The following is a 20,718-nucleotide window of genomic DNA, read 5'->3' as shown; positions in this document are numbered from 1 at the left end:
ACCCAGTAAAGCAAATAAGTTACAATTTCAGTCCAGAACCCGTACTTGATGGTCATTTTATATGTCTTGTAGCTCGCTCGTCTCTCTCTCTCTCTCTCTCTTTCATTTCATGATTGTGATATGGTATGCATATATTGCCTTTGTTTTCATTGATCATGGTCTATATTCGCCTATTTTCATAATTGTAATGTTTGAAGAAGCAGCACATATAGGCCCAGTTTGGAAAGAGTATAAATACAAATCCTTTTAAACTGATCCAGCAATAATTCTACGCCTCCTTGGACTTGGACAGCAATCTTTTGAATTGTGTTTGATTTCCTTTTCCCTTCAGCTGCAGCTGCAGTAGAGACTGACTAGGGAGCAAGAGCATAGTCACAACGAACTCTAATCTCTGTCACGTGAGGCCGGCCATAAGGGATGATGTGACAGATGAGTGGGGATTTGTATAATTTGACAAATGCAATTCTCCAATGTATACTTTAATCTTTTTTTTTCTTGCGTGCTTGAAAACCAGACCATGTGTTTCTCTCGTAAAGTAGTTCTCCATAAATAAATAGATTATAATTCCGGACATGTGGTTAGGAATTTGAAGCCGAGATTTTACAAATGGAATGGAGTCTAAAAATAATCGAGCATTTAATATAACCTATCGAATATTCTTAGATCATTCTTCAAACGACAATGGCGACATGTATATGTGAGTGTGAGATAGTGGGAGGAGAGCGGATGACCATTTATCCTTCTGCCCCTTTTTCTTTTCTTTTGTTGTGTATATTATGTCTTATGGGAGCCAATTATTATTTTGTTATAAACTTATAATAGGCCTAACCTTGGAATGAAGATCGGGTTAGACACTTAGACTAATTACCTCAATTCAATGAATCCAACCAAGACCAACAAAGTATAACAAATATCAACCCAACCCGCCCCAACATTTACTCGTGCGTCAGTGAAGGCAATGGATAGAAAAAAAGTTTGAAAAAATGCACCCGCCACCCGCATCCCACTGTCGGGATCGGGCAGACCGGCTACCCGGCCCGAAATATCAATTATATATACCCCCTCCACTTCACTGGGTGTGGCTGTGGCTGTATTCTATTGCAAGTTGCAACAACGTTGCGCTATTTCTTCAAGTCTCCACGTATTTTTGTAGCTGTCTTTTGTCTTTCATCTAAACTACAGAGAGGCTCAAGAGTCATGGGATCAAACTCCCCGAATTCTGGAATCTCGTTTGATCCGTAAGGGATTATTCTCTCCCAAAGTTTCATTGACGTAAGTGATTCTCTTTCGCTTTTTTCTTGCTTTCACGACGATTATGTCGTTTTTTTTTTTTCAGAGTATCCGCCGTTTATAAAAGCCCGATGAGTTAGAAATCGTAGCTCTTTCATTGTGTATGTAACTTACTTTTCTGTTCATCCGAGGCTTGGGTCATGTATTGTTCGATAGTTGCTGCCTTTTCTTTCTTTCTAATAAATGGGAATTAGGTGATCTTTTCCCCCATTTTATTTGCCTATTTTTAATTTTTATATATACGAGGATAGTGTGGGCTGGTATACGCTGACCATTTCTGTTGACCAAACTCAGTTTTATATGCCTTTCTACTGTGGAGACTGATGGTCTGCCTCTATCTTGTTTCGACCTCACGAATGAGTCGTGGAAATAAAATTTATTTTCTTTATTTTTTTTTATCACTTGCTTCTCTCTTTCTTTCTCTCTCTTCTTTCTTGCGGGGGCGGGTGTATTGCGGTCCCATACGATTTTGCCTCAGAGCCAAGAACAAGAAGACAAGATCTTGTCTCGGTAAACGCCGGCTTTAAATGTTAGTGGTAGGATCTTGCAGAGCATCCTTCCTACCTTACGTGGCAGAGAACGTTCAGGTCTGTTGTATTTACAGTCATCCGTCTTCAAGAAATTCATGGATTGTAGATATTCTGATTTTTGTTAGGTTAGGATGTTTCTATCTAACTCATTTTCCGTTCTAGTAAGATTTAAACTGTAAAGAATCATGCTGTCTATGGTCATTTCTGCAAGTGGGTTTTCCCCTGCCCTCTGTTTACTTGGTCCTGAAATATTGTCTTGTTTATCACAAGTTTGAGAAAATGGTGCACATCAACGCTTATTAGGATCTTTTTGCTTTGCTGAAAAATTAAATCAACTTTGTTAAATTGGGGCTTTCAGTAGCTTTGGGATTGCAGTGGTTTGAATAATACTGGATTTTGACATTCAGAAGAAATCTGATGGGATCTTGTTTCTCCTTTGGTGGACTCTAAGGACTACTTTGTCAGACCAGTCGGATGACAAGCATTTTTGGATTTTGGACTTGGCTGTGAACTCTATTGACAGTTGTGCTCTCCTCCCCCGCCCCTTAATCCAAACTCTGGTAGGTTCGGGTCATTCATACTCTGCATTGGACGATGTTCGTTTCAATCTAAAAGCGGTCAAGACCATGAAATGTTCATGCTCTGTCGTGATTTTATAAGTTGAATATAAATGGCTTCTTTCCATCATTTTAGAGTTCACTGTTTTATGCCATGGACATTCCGGGATCTCTCATCCTTGGGTGGATACTTGGATAGTTGGATCATTCAGAAAACAGGATCAGTATTGTAGAAGTTGAGGGCCTATTTGGTTCGAGAGAATAGAGGTTTGGAATCAGAATAAAAAATAGGCCATTCAGGTTCCAACTGTTTGGTTGGACGGAATCGGAATCCCATTCCCATTTGTGGTGGAATGACATTCCCCATTTGAGGGAATGACCATTCCTTCCCCCTCCCTTGGGAATGAAATCTCATTCCAGCTGATTCCAATTCCCATTCTGATTCCCGTCTGAACCAAACAGAGAATATACATGGGAATAGACGATTCTGATTCTGATTCCGATCTGACTTTGAACCAAATGGACCTAAATATTTTTCTTCCTCCTTGTATTACTTAAAAGAAGATTGTCCTTTCTTATTTGGTATTTCCATTCTAGTTGGCTTCATCCCAACACCTAGAGTTCTGGTTTTATCAGCTAGCTGGTTCTTTGGCTTATGGCTTCGTGTATGCCTTTGCCCAATGTATATCTTTGCATTTGAGAGGAGAGACATCACTTCACCAAGAGCTCTTCTATATGAAAACAAAACAAAAGTGCCATATCGTTCTGCATTGGAACTTTTGATGGTTAGTAAATCATCATCACCACCTAAGCCTTGTCCCAACTATATGGGTTCAGTTACATGGGTCCTGTTTCACCATTATGTTCTGTTTAGTGCCATATCCATTGTTAAATTTTAAGTGCTTAAATCAGTTCTTTCTATTTCAACCCATGTCCTTTTTGGTCTTGCCCTAGCCCTTCTAGCCCCTTCAGTTTGCAATAGATTGCTTCTTCTTGTAGGTGCTGTAGATGGTCTTTTTCTATGCATGTAACCAAACCATCTTAATCTACTTTCTCTCATTTTATCAGCATTTGAGTCTACTCCCAAGTTCCTTCAATTAACTTTATTTCTGACCTTTTTTCCACTCATCCATCTCAGCATGTGTTTTGCCACACTCATTTTTTGGGCATGCCATTTCTTGACTAACACTCTGCTCTATATAGCAAAAAAATGGAATTACCTAAACACTGATGCTGGCTACTCAGTTAACATTTCTATCCTGCATGTATTTTCAAATAGATGCTCCATGCTAAATAATTTTGTTTATGATTCTGGTTACTAGGATGAGATACTGTTATTCATTATTTCTCAGCATTCATGATCTTTATTTCTTTGATATGTTATATGAAACTTGTCATTGCTAAATCCCACCATTATGTTCTTTGTGCAGGTAAAAGTAAATAATCCATATTCTGTTAGTTAACAGATAATTGTCCATTTTCTTCCATTGTATCTTTACCGTTTTGAAAGTCATTGGTGCCGATGGCCTTCTAAATGCATCTTTTGTTAACTAAGATACAGCTAAAGTACTCAGGATCTTACAATTCCGTTTCAGTTATTCCAAGTTTTAAATCCAAGATCAAGTGCTCCTTTAGAACCAGTATATTGGTCATCTGATACTTTTTTCTCAGCAGTCAAGATTTACTTGGTGAACTGCACCCAGGAAATGGACATGTGACCCTGCTCTTGTTGTTCGACACCATCTCAAGTGATCTTAGGGCAAATCTATCTAGCACGGAACGTTCGTTTCACTCATACTCTGCATTGGACGATGTTCGTTTCAATCTAAAAGCGGTCAAGACCATGAAATGTTCATGCTCTGTCGTGATTTTGTAAGTTGAATATAAATTGCTTCTTTCCATCATTTTAGAGTTCATTGTTTTATGCCATGGACATTCTGGGATCTCTCATCCTTGGGTGGATACTTGGATAATTGGATCATTCAGAAAACAGGATCAGTATTGTAGAAGTTGAGGGCCTGTTTGGTTCAAGGGAATAGAGGTTTGGAATCAGAATAAAAAATGGGCCATTCCGACTCCAACTGTTTGGTTGGACGGAATCGGAATCCCATTCCCATTTGTGGTGGAATGACATTCCCCATTTGAGGGAATGACCATTCCTTCCCCCTCCCTTGGGAATGAAATCTCATTCCAGCTGATTCCAATTCCCATTCTGATTCCCGTCTGAACCAAACAGAGAATATACATGGGAATAGACGATTCTGATTCTGATTCCGATCTGACTTTGAACCAAATGGACCTAAATATTTTTCTTCCTCCTTGTATTACTTAAAAGAAGATTGTCCTTTCTTATTTGGTATTTCCATTCTAGTTGGCTTCATCCCAACACCTAGAGTTCTGGTTTTATCAGCTAGCTGGTTCTTTGGCTTATGGCTTCGTGTATGCCTTTGCCCAATGTATATCTTTGCATTTGAGAGGAGAGACATCACTTCACCAAGAGCTCCTCTATATGAAAACAAAACAAAAGTGCCATATCGTTCTGCATTGGAACTTTTGATGGTTAGTTAATCATCATCACCACCTAAGCCTTGTCCCAACTATATGGGTTCAGTTACATGGGTCCTGTTTCACCATTATGTTCTGTTTAATGCCATATCCATTGTTAAATTTTAAGTGCTTAAATCAGTTCTTTCTATTTCAACCCATGTCCTTTTTGGTCTTGCCCTAACCCTTCTAGCCTCTTCAGTTTGCAATAGATTGCTTCTTCTTGTAGGTGCTGTAAATGGTCTTTTTCTATGCATGTAACCAAACCATCTTAATCTACTTTCTCTCATTTTATCAGCATTTGAGTCTACTCCCAAGTTCCTTCAATTAACTTTATTTCTGACCTTTTTTCCACTCATCCATCTCAGCATGTGTTTTGCCACACTCATTTTTGGGCATGCCATTTCTTGACTAACACTCTGCTCTATATGGAAAAAAAATGGAATTACCTAAACACTGATGCTGGCTACTCAGTTAACATTTCTATCCTGCATGTATTTTCAAATAGATGCTCCATGCTAAATAATTTTGTTTATGATTCTGGTTACTAGGATGAGATACTGTTATTCATTCTTTCTCAGCATTCATGATCTTTATTTCTTTGATATGTTATATGAAACTTGTCATTGCTAAATCCCACCATTATGTTCTTTGTGCAGGTAAATGTAAATAATCCATATTCTGTTAGTTAACAGATAATTGTCCATTTTCTTCCATTGTATCTTTACCGTTTTGAAAGTCATTGGTGCCGATGGCCTTCTAAATGCATCTTTTGTTAACTAAGATACAGCTAAAGTACTCAGGATCTTACAATTCCGTATCAGTTATTCCAAGTTTTAAATCCAAGATCAAGTGCTCCTTTACAACCAGTAGATTGGTCATCTGATACTTTTTCTCAACAGTCAAGATTTACTTGGTGAACTGCACCCAGGAAATGGACATGTGACCCTGCTCTTGTTGTTCGACACCATCTCAAGTGATCTTAGGGCAAATCTATCTAGCACGAACAGTATAGGGCCTATTGATTAAGTGGCTTTGAATATTCTTGGAGAATCAGATGGACGCTTACAAGGTTCTAATTTCAAAAGATCGACCGAAACACCATCCCTTAACTCTCTTTAGGTTATTAAGGGGTGTTGTTTGTTTAGTTGTGCTACTTTCAACAGCATTTATGATGCTAGTGTACTGTGGCCCTGTCAGTGCTGTTATTTTGCGACTTTTCAGCATACACTATAGCAGGAAAGCAACATCCTTCTTTTTTGGTGCTTGGTTGGCTTTATGGCCTTTTCTTTTTGAGAAGATAAACAAGACTAAAGTTGTTTTTTCTGGAGAATCTGTTCCTAAAGAAGAACGTGTTTTGCTCATTGCTAACCATAGAACTGAGGTTGACTGGATGTATCTGTGGGACCTTGCATTGCGGAAAGGATGCCTGGGATATATTAAGTATGTTCTCAAGAGCAGTCTGATGAAGTTACCAGTCTTTGGTTGGGGATTTCACATTATGGAGTTTATTTCAGTAGAGAGGAAATGGGAACTTGATGAATCATCCATGCGTCAAATGCTTTCAACTTTTACTGATCCTCAAGATCCCCTCTGGCTTGCTGTTTTTCCTGAGGGCACTGATTATACGTAATTCCTCACATTCCTTTTATATCACATTGCATCCCATGTACACAAATTATCTATCAAGTGATAAAACACATCTTTAGGATCTTTTGTAATATAGCTATTGCTACTTTTCTTTGCCTTTTAGAAAAATGTATTTACGTTTTTCCACAGGCTCCAAATTGCAGGTCAAAGGATATCTAACCTGCTAATTCTCAGTGTCTATTTCTAGCTGTTGAAAAACTCATTGAACTTGCACATTTTGCATTGTAGTTTTTTTTTTAATACTTTTATATTGCCCACCTAGGATTCTGCTTTGCTTTCTTTACAGAGAAGAGAAATGCATACGTAGTCAAAAGTTTGCAGCTGAGAATGGTTTACCTATCCTGAAAAATGTTCTTCTTCCAAAAACAAGGGGTTTCTGTGCTTGCTTGGAAGCTCTGAGGGGTTCCCTGGATGCAGGTTATTTCCTTTCTTGGTTCTCTGTTGCTTTAAAGTAGTTTATTGTGTTTAGTCAGAATATTGCAACCTCTCGCAAGAGTCATTTGTCTAATCTTCAATTTCTGAAATTAAGAGTTTGTTGTCTCTCTGGTTTAGGGATGCTGGTAATATGCACTGAGCTGGTTCAGCTCACTGACTTGATATACTCTGCAAAATTGAGATCGTGGCTACATTAAAAAGCCATTTCAGTGGCTACTATACAAAGATAACATTTGTCAATTAACCAATTTATTGAAATCTTATCTCTTTACAAGCACCTTCTCTCTTTAATGGAAATATGTTTTCTATAAGCTTCAGTATGCTTACCTGCTTCTTTCATGGTTTGACAGATTTTCCACATGATCAATAATTTATTTATTAAGAGCTTTGTTTAGAATGGACTCAATTTACAGAAAATAAGGTCCTGACAGAAATGATGAAAAATTTTCTATGTAGCCAATGGCAACTACTTCAGACATGGATTTAATGAATTTAGTTTAGTTGACTAAAAGAGCTTGTTTGTGATTACTCTTTGTAATAATTTCCATTTCATCTTGTAGACATAGTAAATGATAAAGAAAAAGTTGCAGACAAAGCATATTTGATAATTGTTATAATTGGTTTTAAAAATATATATTTGAATAACTGAGGATTAGATGCACATGATGGGATGAAAACCTGATAAAACACGATAAGAATCCATGGACTTCGATTGTTCCAAAATTTGTTGAAATTTCCTTGAATTTCCCATTTTATGGACCCGCACTAGAGCATCTACTAGAGGAATTTCTAGAGTTGCATTACCAATTAACCTGCATATTTTTAATGATAGATTGCTGGATCCATAACAAATAAAAAAAATTTTAGGAAGAGGTGTAGTTTCTTTCCAGACAAAAACAGGCTCAGAAATCTAGCTTCTACAATATACAAGGTTTAAAATGCTGGTTTTGGTGGAAATATTGGTCATTCAAATATAGGAAACATGTTGGAAATGTCAGAAATATCCTATGGAAATATTGTAAAAATGCAAAAATATAGAATGATATTTTATGAAATGGTAAAAAAGCTTAGGTGCATATTTTAAATTATTATATTGTTCGATATCATTAAACAAAACTTAGAAACTAAGGTTATAGACAAAAGAATACATTTTGAAGTTGTCTTGTAAGCCTTAAGATACAAAACTACATGGTTGAATGAGTTGAAACAAATTTCAAACTCATAGAAATTGCAAATGGTTTTAATAGATCAGCCCAATAATTTATTACACAAAAAAGCTAATATTTAGGGCCATTAATCTGAGTTGGTGCTGGCCAGAATCAGTCTCTTCTGTGCTAGCTGGATGGAAAGTGCCTGGCATGTCTAAAGAAGGGAAACAAGTGTGGTCTGTCATCTCATCTGCAGTGTAGTGGGCTATTTGGCTGGAAAGAAACAATAGGGTTTTTGGGCAAAAAGCCTAGTCTGAGGCTGGGGTTATTAATTTTATAATAGAAGAGCTGAGGGACTGGTTACCTCTTTCTGATGTATGTAGGGATGCTTATACTTCTGGTTCTTTTTTGAGGGTGGACTTTTTTGGGGATTCCTAGTTCTGGTCATGCTTGTGCAGATTCTCTTTGTACAAAACCTTGTACTTTTGAATTGAATCTAATACAATACTTTACCTCTTAAAAAAACTAATATTTAACTTCATGTTTGAAATAAATATCAAGCTGTCTCAAAGTGGTAATCCTGCAAGTAAGACGGGCAATAACATTGCTACTCTACATATCTACAATATTATCACCAAATTATATTATAATACCATCTCTTGTTCTTTGCATAGTGCTGGTAGTGTTCATTGGGGAATATGTCGATTCCAGTAAAATTTTGTGTTGCTACCCATAGAAATTGAAATATGTTGTGGAAACATTAGGAAATTTAGGGACATTAGGAAACATGAATATATGACACCAAAGGTGGTGAATGATACCCAAATTGGTCTCATAGGGTTGTCACACTGCCTTTGATCATGTGGCTGCCATACTTTTCCCCATTCAATACAGTGTAGGCAGCCTTGTTCTGGCCACCGCCTGGTTAGAGTTCCATCAAACTAAATTTTTTCTGACTTCTCCGTAGGTAAGCAGGCCCATCCAAGAATGTTGGATTACTTGGTAACAGTATCTGGAATAATTGGTACATGTGATTCTAGGATCAGGAACATATAAAACCACTCTTGTTAAATCTTATGGCAATAATAAGTTTTAAGATACATCACTCATTCAGGTGACAACAATGCATTGGTATTGTGCTCAGCCACTTCAGTTATCAAATGGCCCAGTCTGAACAATCACACACACACACACACACACAAACACAACACAGTTTTAAGGCAAAAGTTCTGATTACCTTACTATTAATTTCTTACTGAAGGAGATCACTTCTATTAACCTCCAATTTCATTTTTCTTGTTCTCTGTAATCTTTTTGTTCTAACTGCTCTGCGTGTTTCCCCCTGTTGTTTTCAATTAACTGCAGTTTATGACATCAGTATTGGGTACAAGTATCGGTGTCCTTTCTTTATGGACAATGTTTTTGGTGTGGATCCTTCTGAGGTTCACATTCATGTTCGACGTATCCCTCTCAGTGAGATTCCAACATCTGAAGATGGGGCTACTGCTTGGTTGATGGATAACTTTCAACTGAAGGATCAGTTGCTCTCTGATTTTAGTGCTCAAGGTTATTTTCCTCATCAAGGAACAGAAGGAGATCTCTCTACGTTGAAGTGCCTAAAAAATTTTATCTTGGTAATTGCACTGACCAGCATCTGTACGTTTGTCACATTTTTTTCATCCATCTGGTTTAAAATATATGTAGCTCTAAGCTGTGCTTATCTTGCATCTGCTACCAATATGAACATCCGACCATTACCAGTTCTAGGCTCCAAGGGATCCATGTTCTATTGCAAGAAATCCAGTTAGTAAAAGAGCATGTCATTGGGCTCCAATATTTCCAATCTAAGTACAACCGTTCACAAAGATGTAATTGACTGTGGAATTTATATACTTCCTATTGTTAGAAGGGTTTATAAAATATCTTTCAGTACTCTCATTTTCTAGTTAATAGCCCATTGGAAAGCTTTGCTTATTCAAGATGTATGCTTGAATGATGTATTTTTAATGGATTAATGGAGAAAAAAGTTTTACTGATGATTCAAGAGTATAATTGACAAAGGAAAATGCCCACAGCCCAATGCTTAAGTATACCAACCTCTACGTAACCCACATAAATATGTTTCTCTTCTCCTAAAACTCATTTTGGATATTCGAATCCATAAAGAGTTTGCAAACATCAGCAGAGATTTTCAAATTCTTTTTTCCTCTCTTTCTCAACAACCCAACAAATGACAAAAGGAACCTTAAACCGCAAGCTGATATCTGAAAATGATAACCGAAATGATTGAAATGCTTGAATGGTGTTGTTGAAAATTGAAGGGTTCTCATTGCAAATTTTCTGTTATCAAGATGTAAGCATACTGATATGCAAAATAGAGAGGGTACTACAGTAGGTTTATAACCTAAGCCTAAGTCATGATTGTTCAACTAATAAGACTGGGTAGTTTCTTACAATTATCATTTAGAATATTCTTAAGTTGGGTTATGAGAATAACAAGAGTAATACCTATCACGTGCTATTGTCAATGCATCAAGGTTTAAAATGTCAGTGTCGGTGGACATGTCGGTTGTCCAAATATAGGAAATATGTCAGAAATATTGTAAAAATTACAAACATAGTGGTAACATTGTAAAATATGCAAAAAATATAGAATGATATTTTATGAAATGATAAAATAAGCATAGACACCTTTTTAAATTATTATCTTATTCCAAATCATAAAACAACGCTAAGAAACTAAGGTTATAGACAAAATAATACGTTTCTGAAGTTGTCCTGTAAACCTTAAGATTCAAAACTTCATGAAAGAATGAGTTAAAGCAAAATTTAAACTTATAGGAATGTAAATGGTTGTAATAGATCAACCAAATAATTTATTACACAAAAAAAAACCTAATGATCTAATATTTAACTTCATGTTTGAAATGAATATTGTGCTAGCTGGGAGTGGTGATCAAGTAAGTTAGGTGAGCAATAACATTGTTACTCAACATATCTCCAATATTGTCACCGACTTATGTTATAATACTATCTCTTGTATTCCTTATAGTGCTGGTAGTGTTCATTGGGGAATATGTCGATTCCAATAAAATTTTATGTTGCTACTCGTGGAAGTGGAAATGGAAATATGTTGTGGAAACTCTCTCTTGTACTCCACATACTGCTGGTAATGTTTATTGGGGAATAGGTTGATTCTGGTAAAATTTCGTATTGCTACCTATAGAAATGGACATATATCTTGGAAATATTAGGGGATTTATGGACATTTTAGACCATGCAATGCATTTGTTTAACCATTGGCCACAACTATTAAGTAATTCCGAAGTTCTTTTTTTTTTGTAAGTGAAGATTTTTTTTTTAAATAAAACAAACAAGTAACTTCTACAATGAGGTTTCCCAAAGAGAGGCGCAAGATGCAGCCTCAGTTACAAGTCAGATTACAATTATGTAGCCTCAGTTACAAGTCAGATTTTAATTGTGCCCAAAACAAATGCTCCTTATGCACTCCTTGTTTAGCTAGATAATCAGCTATCCCACTGGCCAATCTCCTTTGCCATAGAGTACTTACATTCATGCTAGTGGGTTAACCATTTAAACCTTTTCATAGCTTCCCTGTAGGTCCAGATTTTAGTTTCTGCATCTGTCAACCAACCCACTACCAGTTTTGAATCCCCCTCAATCATCAAACTGTTCACATTCATCTCTCTAGCAAGCTGTGCACCCTGCAATACAGCTAAAAACTCAGCAATTCTGAAGTTCTCCAATGGTGCTTTTTTCCTATGAAGTTAATTTTCTGCCAACTTTTCAGCCACATTCTAGGAATGATGCTCTTCCTTGAGTTTGTGCAGGCATGCATTCAAGACAGCTTCCTTTCGGCAAAGGGAAGAAGGAAAACAAAAAACAAGTTTTCTAAGTACTTAAGGGCGACCATGAAATTTGAGCTTTCCTAGTATCAGTCCAATCAGAGTGACAGATAATTATATACCAACTAAAACTTGACCATCACCAGCCCCCTTATCTAGGAAGGGATGAACCAAAATATAGATCTCCCAACATCTTCCCTTGCTAGCATCATATAGAGAGAGAGAGCTATCTGATTAAGGATTTATCTGAATGGGGTGTTTCCTTTGTGTCACAATTTTGGCTTTCCTGTAATAAAAGGGAAAACAAAGGATAAATCATGTAGAGGTTTTTGAGAGCAGTAACTCTTTGGTCAGTATTTGAAGAAAAAAAATGCTAGAACCGATTTCGTGGTCATGTCATTCCTCTGTCCAAGGTTTTTGATTTTTTTTTAGTTGCCAGATATTTGAGGTTGAGGAGGAGCCACTTTGAAATTATTTTTGTTGTTGACTTGTCAAAAAAAAGTGTTGTTGTTGTTGTAGTTATAGGGAGGGGATATAAAAGTCATATCCATGAGAAAATATGCATAAGATAACTAGTTCATTAATTATATTGATTAATAATATTAATCCTTGTGCTTGTGCTTCAACTCCACGGTCAAGACAACAGCTAAAGAAAAATCACTCAACTTTTTGCACCTTGTGGAAATGTTTGTCTAAGCTGGAAATGCCCTTTTTGGTTTAAAGCCCGGTTTCATCCATGAGAACAGGCCTCTGATGACTGCAGGTAGATCTGGGTAAATTTCAACCAATTTGCCATCTCTAGAGTTGTGAAAGAAATTAATTGGCCAAATTATTCACTATAGATGAAGCTCCTCATGCACTATCTACTATGGAAGATTTTATTTTTATTATTTTCGGGAGAGGTTGGAACTTGGAAGTGGGTAGAAGAGAGTCCAATGTTATGCTTTTGAAGTATATCATTGTTGACATAAAGGGGGTGGTATGGGAATCAAATAATCTTTTCATCGGTCAGCTGACTCATGTGGGCTCTGCTTTCATGTGCTTCTTTTCTCAGAGTTCTTTCCCAATCTCTCCAATCCATGTTGGATTTTCCAGTGAAAGGTATTTGACAAGAGCTGGTACCACTGAAAATTAGGGCTTTTTGATGGCAGGTTTATTACATGAAGATTAATACTACTGAGAGCTTGCAAAAAAGAAAACCAAATTTAAATAGTCACATAGTATTTGCCCTTTGTGCATAGCAAGCTGTGAGACCATTTTCCATCTACCAATTTCCTGTATTTTTTTTTCTCAAGCATATGCAGTTTTTTTATTTCTTTATTTGGTTGTAGCTTGTGGGTAGAGGCCTGTGGTTGAGTTAGGTGGTCTCTTCAAAGCTTCCTTGTCTTCTAAGAGGAGGAAGATCCTATGTACAATGGCAACAATAATTTGGGGACGGTTTTTTCCCGTTTACCACAAATATCGTTAGAGGTTGGTGGAAATGTGGAATATTGTGGCTCCATCTATCGCAAAGGAACATTATCTCTAAGGAGTTGGTCCTTTTTTAAGTTAAAACTTTGGTGGATGCATGGCAATTAGGTGTTGGGGATGCTTCTTTGGAATGATGATAGAATATGATCATCTTCATAGGAATAGCTGGTTTCGGTGATTCCACTGGGGTAGAACCCTTATTGCATGGTTTAATTCTGGGTCATCCTCTGAAGTATGGGAATCTAGTAGTATGCGGAGATTCTGAGGTGGTCATGTGATGGTTCCAAAATGATAGTCCAATGCCTTGGCAATAGAAACATCACATCTCATGAGAGAAGTAAGATGGGTTGGCAAGGCAGCTAAGTACGAGGTTTTAGTTTGACTTGTAGATTTGCCCATTGCTTGGTGCAACGAAGGCAATGGTCAGATCTCAGGTTGACAAGTGTGAAAATGCAGCTTCAAGTCTGATAGCAGTCAATTTGTGCAGAAATTGCCAAAGGTTAAGGTGGCGTTTGATAAATCTGAAAATTCGAATCTGAAAAGTTAAAAATATATTAAGTGTTTGAAATCGGAAAAGAGGCATAGATGTTTTTCTATTTTTTACGGGCTCTGAATTCATAAGCTTGTTTGTGTTAGATCAACCCTTTATCATATGGAATTATTGATTTTACTATTTTACCTATAAAACATATTATTTGCAAATGTTGAGTTCAATTTACATTATCTCATAAAAAATTAATTTTCAACTTCAAAATAACATTGAAACAATACAAATTAAAAATAGCAAATTAATAATTAATAAAAGAAATTATTAAAATTAAAAAAATTAATGATTATAAAAATATTAAAATAATTAATATTTAATAATTTACACAAATAAAAAATGAAATAATTAAAAATGACTATTTAATAAAAATAATTAACAATTAATAATGTTTAATAAAAGATAATTATTAAATATTAATAAATAATAAAAAAATTAAAAATAATGTTTAATAATTAATAATTAATAATTAATAATATTATTATTATTTCTACTCACTGAATTGCCGCTAACGACGGTGGCGATGGTGAGAGAGAGAGAGAGAGAGAGAGCAGCGACGGTGGTGGGGGACCTGCGATGTAGCTTTGTAAGTCGTAGTGAAGGTTTGATTCAAGTTAAATGAAGAACAAAAACATGTAATATTAAAATTTTTTTGAGGGCATTTATGTCTTTTATACACCTCTCAATTACGCTTAAACGCATAAGTGCCGGACTATTAACTTAAAATTTCAGATCGATTTTCAGACACAATACCAAACGAATCTAGTGTTTAAAAAGCAAGTTTTTTAGACACCAAACCTTCAAACGAGGCCTAAGTTTGTATCCGGTCCACCTTCCCAAGATCCTGGATGGCTGGGACCAATGTTTTAAAACCGGACCTGGAAACGAAACTGTCTTTTCCTCCGGGTCATGGGCCAACGGTTCAACATGTAATAATGTTTTAACCGTTAGATTAGGAACATTGAATATCATCCTTTGGATCTAGGTTTGTTGAATATATAAGAAAATATGAGGGGTAGAGAAGGGAGATCAAGGAAGAAAGAGATTAACAGAGGGAGGATAAAGGCTCATTAGCCATAGCCAGAAGCTGATAGGCTCTTCAGTGGTTACAATAGTACCACGACAACACCTCGTATCTTCAGGGAGTAAGAGCAGAGAGAAGCAGCAGCAACTGAGTATCTTCATGCTTAGAGACATTTCTTCCCAACTCACGCCGGCAACCCCTCTTGTACTCTCTAGCGGTTGTATAACAGTGGCAACTGATCTATGACAGTTGCATATCAGCAGCGGCAGCGCATATCAGATATTCAGCGTGGAGGCAATGGTAGTGGCAACAAATCTACAATGGTGGGCGAATGTAGTTACTAGATTATTATGAATATAAATGAGATTAAAAAAATAATGGTTTCTGTAAAGATGCAATGGGTTGGTGCGAGAATAAAAGAAGAAGAAGAAGGGGAAAAATAAAAAGAGACTAGGGTTTTAGACATCATGTTTTGGGTTGAATGGACTACGATCTGCGAACAGTTCAAGCGGTTTACCAATTTAACTGCCCGGGTTGGCGGTTTTCTCTTAAATACCGGGTTTAGGATGAAACAGACCCGTGTTTTTGACCGATAATGGTTTGAATGGTTCAACAGGAAGGGTCAACAACAGATTGAAAACCTTAGCTGGGACCAACATTGGGTAATTGTCCTTTCTATAGCTTTGCTAATTGTCTAGCTGATGCCTTGTCCGAAAGGAGACCAATTGTATTTGGGGAATGTGTCCTAGAAATTTATAGGAATTGTAATGAAAAGGAAAAGTGGGTCATGTGCTGAAGATCAGAAGGGGTGCTTGGAACACTCTGAATTTGTACACAATTAATAAATTCTGATTGGTTGCCAATCAAAATAGCAGTTATCTTCTCACTTGTTCAGACCCGACCTCAGTTGTACAGAATTAATAGATTCTGATTGAACACAATTCTTAATCCATAATTAATAAATTCTGATTGGGATAAGGTATGGATGATGATGATGCCGGTGGTGGTGATTGGTTACCGATCAAAAAAAAAAAAAAAACAGTGATATTCTCAAGGAGATTAGCTGTTGGCCGTCCTGTTCAGAATATGACCTCAGTTGCTCAGGCACTTTTGGAGAGGACAAGAATTGTAGGTCTGTGTAAATGGATGTTCCTTTTAGCTATGATATTAGAGGTAGGGAAGTTTGAGCTTATACTGGGGGGTGGGTAGGTGGTTTCGGATTGAATAGATGACTTGGCCACTTGGAGGACAATCATTTCGAATGGTTGAAGGTAGGGGTGTCCGAAATCGAATCGAAAATTTAGTAAATTGAATTGGTTAGTTTGGTATTTTGAAAAAATTGAAGTTACAACTTCGGTTTCGATTGACCAAAATAAAAAACCAGTGGTCAACTGAACCGTCGATGTACATATATTTATATATATTTTATGTATATTATATATTTTTTATTTTTATACATTATAAATTAATAAATATGCATTGTATATATAAGATAAAATATATTATTTATGATTTAAAATATAATATTATATATATTTCTAATTTTTATTATATATTTATATATTTTTCTATAATATATATTATAAATAATAGAAAACTGAAAAACCAATCAATTGAACTGACGGTTAATTGAACTGATCAACTTTGGCTTGATTTTGATTACTGATTTTTCAAAAGCCAGTAACCCGATTCAATTTAAAAATTAACTCCATAATTCGATTAACCAAACCGTAAACACCCCTAATTGAAGGGGTAGATGAGGGGGTGGAGGTTAATCATAGTTCAAAAGCTTTCTTGGACTGAATTAACTGAACTCTCAATCTTGGAAAAGAAGCTAGGGATTTTCTTTAACACGATCAACAGTTATAAACTTCATACGGTTGGAAGATGAAGACCTACCTTTGAAAATAACATTAGAAGAAGGAAGAATGGAGATGATAGTAGAACATCAGAAGAAACTAGGGATGTTCCTGATAGAAGGCTGTAAAGAATGTTTGAACAGTGTTGAACAAGCCTTGCACTGACCGAAGCCGATCTCGCTTTGATGAGGAATTGCGGTAGTAGAGAGGTGGAGCTGTTTGTAAGGTGCTTGCTTCTTGTAATCACTAAGCAGATGTTCTCATTTATTATGGTTTATAATGTGATCTGTAGAAACAATTGGCAAGAGGAAACAAATAAAAATCACCCTAAAACTGACATAATAAATATCCATTCTCTCTCTCATGAAATTCATCTAAAGAGGCTTAATTGACCATATTATATTATAAAGTTCTACACTTCTACTTGCTCGAACAATCTTGAAAGAGAGTTTACCAGTAGTGCAAATTATTATTATTTTTTTTTGGTAAGCAGTCGTGCATATTGTAAAACATATCTTACCAGCAGTGCTTTTACGCTGAAAGTAAAATTTCTTGCATATTTGAAATTATTTTATTGAATAATTTAAGGCAATATTGTCATTGACCCGGATGTTTGGATTGGAAATCATCCAGGTGACCATTCTGTTTTATCCCAAACCTGGTCCCTGGACAAAAAAAACTAAATGGTTTCATTGCTGAACTGTTTGACCCGGACAATGGTTCATGGTTTATTATTTATGACAGAACAAGAATGGAAAGCTTTAGATCTCTTAGATTAAGAGATCTCAGGTTTAGAGATTTGGGAGAGCAATTTAGAGAGAGAGGGAGAGAGAGAGAGAGAGAGAGAGAGAGATCAGGTCTACTTTCATTGTCGCCGTTGTTGCTGTAGTTCACTGCCACTGTTGCCACTATGGTTTGTTGTCGCTGTCGTCATTGCCACTGCTGCAAGTGACTTTCTCCTCCTCCTCCTTCTCAGTCTTCTTTCTCTTCTGAACTCTTTTAACTGGTTTCTTAAATTTCTCTCATTATTCAACATTCTTTCTCATGATATTTATATGCATCTTACCTAATATTTCAATCTAATGGGTAAGATGATATATCACCTTTTAAAGTGTTTAAACTGTTTGAACTGTTTGACCCAGATGATGAAACCGGTGGCCAAAACGATTCCATTTCTGGGCTAATTTTTAAAACCTTGATTTAAGGATACTAACATTGCGTTGGGAGCTGCGTTTTCCTTTTGGGCAAGTAAAAAGGAATGATTACTAAGAGGGCAAAGGAAAACATAAAATAACCAGAGAAATCAAACCAGACAATATAAACTAATTAAACAAACAACAACACGGACACAACAAACTAAAATTTTTGTTAACCATCGTTATCAAAAGAAACAATCATATGAACATCCACCCGCAACCATCAATCGCGGCAGAACAATCACCTAAAATGGTGGAGTTAGGAGCTTTAAATTCCGAACACTTAGCAATATGGTGAGCAACTTGATTGTTTTCCTTCGCAACCAAAGAGAAGAGCTTATCTGAGACAGCCCATTCTCTGGTATGCCTTGTTCAAGAAAAACAGATTTCTCATTTCAAGTTGCATATAGAGAAGATATGCAGATTCTTAAAGAACCATTCAACCTAAAAACTTAAGCTGTTAGATGAGATCTTTGAATAGGTTGATATTCTCTAACACACCCTTTCACACTAAAGCCCATTGGACTTGAAGTGTGAACAAGCATAAGTCCATCCATACCTTGGGTTGAAACTTAATTAATTATAATAGGGGTAATGAGAATGAATAGTAGACCACTTGGTCAAATCTAACTCTGATACCATCTTAAAGAACTATTCAACCTAAAAACTTAAACTGTTAGATGAGGTTTTGAATAGGTTGATATTCTCTAACAACATAAAGGCTTTACAGTCATTCACCTTCAATGATGATCACTTGTAAAATTCTGCAAACACCTGCACGATCTTTTTAGTTGCAATGCCAAAAAGAAATTCAAAAAACAACTTTCCACATTCAGCCAATCCATCCTAGATTTGTGGGAAACCACTTTATCTTCCTCAAGCTTTGGTTGCCATCTAACAAGGATCCTCTCAAATCTGGATTTGCGCGTTTTGTGTTTTCCACAAACCTGGATATTCATTCAATATTAGCAGAAGGATTTACATAATGAGTCCTCTTTCATATATTTTAGGGGAAGTATTGAGGACAATTGGAATATGATCGGACCTTGCTGAACAGTAGTAGATAACTCTTGCATCTTCAAATAAGAATTTTCTTTTCTGTTGTATAAAGTCAAATGAATTCTCTTTGACATGATCTCTCCCATCCAGCCATCCTTATTATTTGACCATGTGAATTTAGGCCCATAAAAGTGAATAGTCTCAAGGTTGCAAACATATCCAGAATTCTAGTTCTACCTACTGTTTTCCCTCCTTTGTCAGCTTCAGTGTATATCATCTTTCTTCCCAGGAAGATCAATCCACTGTTTAAAGGGAACATAGAAAAAGAAGAGCGACCATTACTGATTTTAGTAAAAGCACGGAGAAAATCTGAGTAACTGGGTCAAGAAAGAAGCTGACCAGCTTACTGCAGAAAGGGCTAGATTTGGTCTTGAAACATCAAACCTGCCTTATAATATTTGTAGCTTGAGGGCATGCAGGAAGGGCATTCTATTGCTTTTCCTGTACATCGATAAGAGGTGGAATTGTGTTTGAATGGTTCGTGTAGTTTTAACTGTATCTCCAATTTTCATGCTGAAGTAATGTTGTTTTCACCATTTCAATGAAGTGATGTCTGAAAATGTCAAAGTCCTCTCTCATGCATCTCTTCTTGACTCTCATGATGTGAATCCACCAAAATTTGCTCCTAGAGGGGATGGGTTGAATGTGCAAGAGGCCCATACGTGGTATATATATAAAATATATATATATATATATATATATATATATATTTGATGCTTAGGATGAGCGAAAAACAACACTATAATTTCGCTCCTAAGCCGAGGTGTCGATGAGTGATTCGAGGTTTGAGGTGACTAGAGACTAGTAGGTTGACTCTGCGAAGAGGAGAACATCAGAGGCCTCGAATGAGGACCCAAAGCGGAGGCTCCGACGGTCATGTTAGTATTAGGAGTGTTAGGTGGACGAGGTCTGAGGGGAATACACTCAGATGAGGCCACCAGAGTTCTCAAGTGCTAGATAGAGAACTTAAGTTCTGATCCTTTACCTTAGAGGGTTCGCTTCCTATTTATACTTGAGGCCACCTGGAGGTAGGTGAGCTTGGACAGTCTTGATGTGGTCCATACACGAGGAGCGTGGCCATTCGAGGCCGCCAGGTGACTCCACGCATTGGCTCCTCAAAACCTGCTGAACTTTGTCGTGCACACACCCTGATTGGGTCTACTCTGAACTGCACCGCTTGCCACGTATAGGCCCGTGATGGGATAAGGCCATGCGCGCCTACATAAAAGAGACTATTAGGGGGTGTCTATTTTTGGATTTTGATTCCCATTTACCAAGAAACCATTTTCTTTTTTCATATTTATGTGGGAATTAGGGAAAGTTTATTTTCCTGGATATCACTTACCCGAATAAATGATACTCATATCCTACGTGGGTAAATGACTTTCATACCTGGGGCTGGGGGGAAGTTGACAACACTCGAACGGAACAAAAATGCCCCTTTTAATATTGGATTTTATTGTTAAAATGATCATTACCTTATTTACATGAGAGATAAAAGAATATGGGTAAATACACTTAAATGGGTAAGTCTTTCATGGGTAAA

The 20,718-nt window shown here is 36.6% G+C and overlaps 1 protein-coding gene across 26 annotated transcripts; it reads left to right on the top strand.

Moving 5' to 3' along the window:
• Nucleotides 1-915: 915 nt before the first annotated feature.
• On the top strand, nucleotides 916-10,190 carry LPAT5 (lysophosphatidyl acyltransferase 5). Of its 26 annotated transcripts, none has more exons than XM_088947238.1 (6): nucleotides 1,085-1,272; nucleotides 2,272-2,380; nucleotides 4,049-4,249; nucleotides 5,581-6,550; nucleotides 6,834-6,988; nucleotides 9,520-10,190. In XM_088947238.1, exons 4-6 carry the CDS (start codon nucleotides 5,979-5,981, stop codon nucleotides 9,960-9,962), a joined length of 1,170 nt encoding a protein of 389 aa, XP_088803364.1. In that variant the 5' UTR covers nucleotides 1,085-1,272; nucleotides 2,272-2,380; nucleotides 4,049-4,249; nucleotides 5,581-5,978; the 3' UTR covers nucleotides 9,963-10,190. The 26 variants fall into 26 exon arrangements, with proteins under 26 accessions (XP_088803384.1, XP_088803373.1, XP_088803369.1 ...); XM_088947260.1 differs by having other exon boundaries at nucleotides 1,134-1,272; nucleotides 4,052-4,249; nucleotides 6,858-6,988; XM_088947250.1 differs by having other exon boundaries at nucleotides 1,134-1,272; nucleotides 3,808-4,249; nucleotides 6,858-6,988.
• Nucleotides 10,191-20,718: the final 10,528 nt, after the last annotated feature.

Source organism: Nelumbo lutea, chromosome 5 (assembly GCF_056320005.1).
Source record: "Nelumbo lutea isolate HS-2025 chromosome 5, American lotus-T2T, whole genome shotgun sequence".
In the NCBI taxonomy this organism is placed as follows: domain Eukaryota; kingdom Viridiplantae; phylum Streptophyta; class Magnoliopsida; order Proteales; family Nelumbonaceae; genus Nelumbo; species Nelumbo lutea.
Note: the sequence above shows the minus strand (reverse complement) of the source record. Positions and strands in the feature narration are given on the sequence as shown.